Below are 3,716 nucleotides of genomic sequence, written 5' to 3' on the forward strand. Positions count from 1 at the left end.
GTGTGAGAGTCTGCTCTGGTACCATAGGCTGGGGAAATGGGAAATCCAGCGAAGCGATCGGCGACACCAAAGCGGGGGAAGCGCGGCAAAGGGGCATCTTCTGGTGGTGCTGCTCCAGCTGCGGCGCTGCAGTTGCCACCGCCGCCACCGCCGTTTCTATGTCTCTCTCGTGGCAGCGTGTATACACCCGAGCCAACAACGCTTGATGTGACTGTTACGGTTCCCCTGCAACAGTTGCAGAACCGTGCGGGCGTATATGATGCGGTGCTGCGCAGTGTCCTGCATCGCCTCCACGGAGCGCCGTCCTCATCAAGTGAGGACCCTGCCGCCGTGATGCACCGCACAGTGGTGCACGTGGAGTCGATCACCATTCACACAGACTCCGCGCGGCAGGCGAGTCACACCGGGGACGTGCAGCTGCGTGCCACCGTCGCGGCGGTGCTGGCCTGCGTGAAGCATGGCCTCCTCTTCGGCGTCGCGGAGTCAAGTACGTACACCGACACCATGGTGGTTCGAATACGCTGCGAAGACCCTGAAGGAGCCGTGCAGCAGAGAAATGGCAACACCAAGAGCAAAGACGAGGAGGGCGATGCTGGGACAACGCTGGTGACGGCACGGTGTCTAGAGGAGGAGCCGGTGGCCGTGGGGCAAACGGTGCTGGTCGTGTCAGAGCCTGGGACGCTGCGCTGTCTCGCTATCCGCCCACCGCGAAAGGCGCCAGGACCCTTCAAGCTACACGTCGAGAACGGTGTGGCAGAAATTCTGGCGGATTGGCCCGAAAAGAAGAAAGGGCCTCGCCGCGATGAAGCTGCGTGTACTTAAGCAACTTCAAACAAACAAACAAAAAGAACCACCACAACCACCACGACAGTCGAGAGGCGAGGAGGTGATTTCGTTCCGCCTCGAGTGCTCGCTAAGCGATTAACACAGCAACACCATCAACTGTTGGATGCGTTGCGGAAGAGGTTCTGCCATCTGAAATGACGCATGGCTTCGCCGGCTTTGTTTACCCTATTTGCAAAAAAAAAAAGGCTTTCATCTTTTTTTTTCTGTTCTCTAGAGGCGGAGACAAGGCTGACTCTTTTTTCTCTTGTAGGCACACACACACACACACACACACACACACACACACACAAGTACACAAGCACATAGTCGAAAGTTAGTGTAGCTTTTTCCCACCACTGTTCTCCTCCTTGACTACCATCATTATTCAAAAAGTATGAACTACGACTACGAGGGCTACCCCCTCTACAGTGAACGCCGCGCGCCATACGTGCACTATGGGCCATTTGAGATACTTACTTTCCTCATGAGCTGTGCAATGGGAGTAGCGATTGTATTCAGTCTCTCTTGTGCGATCGGCTACCTAGCAGACCTCGCGGAGGAGTTCCCCACGCGTGCGAAGAAAATATTACACACCATGACGATTGGGGTCTTGGTGATACATTGCCTCATCCTTCTCGTGGATCAGCTTAGCTGGTGGCGCTCTTTCATTAGCATCGCGACAAATGTCTTGTATCTTCGCATTCTGGCCAACTTTCCTCACATCTCACCGACTCAACCGTTGGCGCTCATAACGGTTGTGGTATTGATGGTGGAGATGGTATCATGGTACACGCTGCTTGCCTTATCCCACGAGTACTACGGAATGGTGGGAGTCACGAAGATCATTTCCTTCGTCACGTTCCTGTGGATGGTGCCGGTTGGTCTCGTCATCTCGCTAGAGCTGGAGCCGACTGGGCTACCAGGTAGCAGCCTCGGTGCAACGTCGTCGCGTCACGCCGATATTGCTGCAGGTGGGCGCAAAACGACGATCGTAAAGGTGGTGAAGAGCTGGTTTGCTCTTCAGCCAGACAAGTAGGAAGAGCACCTAGCAGCAAGTGTATGCCTATGTGTCTGTGCCTGCCTGTCTTGTGAGGTTTGTGTGTTATATTCGGCTGATTGAGGAACAGCATGAGTGTGGGTGCAGTTCGGAACTCGCTCGTAGTGTGCGTACACAACGGGAAGAAGTGTGGTGTAGAGCCGAAAGACTATGCACCAAATGAATGCGGCCTCTCATTTATGGATGTGCGACTCCTCCGCTGCGGCGTTAAATAATTGCCCGTTGGTTGTTGTTTTTTGGTGTTATGCCTTTGAGACTGCTGAAAGTGTCGGGCAATCTTTCCTTCTACTTGGGTTGTATACACTTTTATTCGATCTTGTTTTGCTTTCCTAGACCCTCGCAGAGAACAACAACAACAAAAAAGAAACAACGAAATTAGCAAGGAAGTATAGAGGGAGAGACCCAGGAGGGAAGAGAGTATAGTGGGAGGAGAGCATACCATCAGAGAGGTGTGATGTCATTTAAGGCTGGAGATCTAACGATTCGGGGGGCGGCGAATCCCCCGCCACCGCCCTCACTCAAGGGCGTGAAGTTCGGCACCCTCTTCACTCCACACATGGTGATGATCGACTCGGTTTCGGAAACCCAATGGGGTGCACCGGGCATTGTGCCATTTCAGAACCTATCTATCCCGCCACAGACAGCCTGCCTTCACTATGGCCTCCAGTGCTTCGAGGGTCTCAAGGCGTACAGGGATGCGGCCGGTAGAATACGGCTCTTTCGCCCAGAGCGCAACTGTGAGCGTCTGCTTCGGAGCATGCAGCGCCTCTGCTTTCCCAGCTTTGATCCGAAAGAACTGCTAAAGGTGATCATGGAGTTCGTCAAGGTGGAGAAGGATTACATACCCACAGAACGTGGTTACTCGCTATACCTTCGGCCGGCTGCCATCGGCTTCGGCAACACTCTGTCTGCGGCACCGTCTCCACAGGTGAAGCTCTTTGTGATCGCCTCACCTGTCGGACCGTATTACGCCTCCGGTATGAAGCCCGTGAAGTTGCTGGTGGAGGAGAAGCGGAAGCGTGCGTGGCCCGGTGGAACGGGCGATGTCAAACTCGGCGCCAACTATGCTGGTCCTATGCTGGCGCAGAAGGAGGCCGAGGCGCGTGGGTACCAACAGGTGCTTTGGCTGGGGCCTGATGGTGAAGTGGAAGAGGTTGGTGCAATGAACTTCATGTGCCTGTGGCAGCCGTCAAGCGCAAAGCCCGACCTGGAGCTCATCACCGCCCCGCTTGACGGCTCCGTTCTTCCAGGCGTTACGCGCGACTCCATCCTGGCATTGGCGCGGCAGTGGGGTGAGGTGAAGGTATCGGAGCGAAAATTCACCATTGAAGAACTCGTCGATGCTCTGAAGGAGAATCGTGTGATGGAGTGCTTCGGCTGCGGAACCGCGGCGATTGTCTCCCCTGTTGAGGCCTTACGATTCAGGGATAAGGAGTACAATGTGCCGTGCCCAGAACCTAAGAAATCTCACACTCATCGCATGCTTAATGCCATCATGGACATCCAGTACGGTGTGGTGGAGCACGAATGGTCGCATATTGTTCAGGTGTAACTTCTGCGCCCTTGATAGTGCCAAGGGAGTGGATGGAATAGCAACTGCTTGCGAACAACGAAAAAAAAAAATAGCAAGACGGAAGGAGACATCACCGTGATTATTAGAGATATGAACTCTCTTGTAGACTGCGTGTTGATAGCGAAAGAAATAAGGGATTTGCGCAATCTTTCGTCCAGTGAGATGATGTTCCGTGTTGGTTGGCTTAATCTTTTTCATTGCTCATGGTGTTGCTCGTATTCTTTAATTATTCTGTTCGGTTTCAAATTTTTTTTTTTTTTT

At 53.5% G+C, this 3,716-nt stretch overlaps 3 protein-coding genes across 3 annotated transcripts; all 3 read left to right on the top strand.

Moving 5' to 3' along the window:
• Nucleotides 1–36: 36 nt before the first annotated feature.
• Nucleotides 37–822, top strand: DQ04_06841000 (ICAM-like surface protein; the record flags this gene model as incomplete). The annotated part of the gene is made up of 1 exon (XM_009314897.1): nucleotides 37–822. One exon carries the CDS (start codon nucleotides 37–39, stop codon nucleotides 820–822), a length of 786 nt encoding a protein of 261 aa, XP_009313172.1.
• Nucleotides 823–1,219: 397 nt separating this feature from the next.
• DQ04_06841010 (hypothetical protein) lies at nucleotides 1,220–1,861 on the top strand (the record flags this gene model as incomplete). Its single annotated transcript, XM_009314898.1, has 1 exon — nucleotides 1,220–1,861. One exon carries the CDS (start codon nucleotides 1,220–1,222, stop codon nucleotides 1,859–1,861), a length of 642 nt encoding a protein of 213 aa, XP_009313173.1.
• Nucleotides 1,862–2,336: 475 nt separating this feature from the next.
• On the top strand, nucleotides 2,337–3,434 carry DQ04_06841020 (putative branched-chain amino acid aminotransferase,putative; the record flags this gene model as incomplete). The annotated part of the gene is made up of 1 exon (XM_009314899.1): nucleotides 2,337–3,434. The coding sequence occupies one exon, from the start codon at nucleotides 2,337–2,339 to the stop codon at nucleotides 3,432–3,434; it is 1,098 nt and encodes a 365-aa protein (XP_009313174.1).
• Between the last annotated feature and the right edge of the window lie 282 nt (nucleotides 3,435–3,716).

Source organism: Trypanosoma grayi (genome assembly GCF_000691245.1).
Source record: "Trypanosoma grayi strain ANR4 Tgr_684_V1, whole genome shotgun sequence".
Lineage (NCBI taxonomy): Eukaryota > Euglenozoa > Kinetoplastea > Trypanosomatida > Trypanosomatidae > Trypanosoma > Trypanosoma grayi.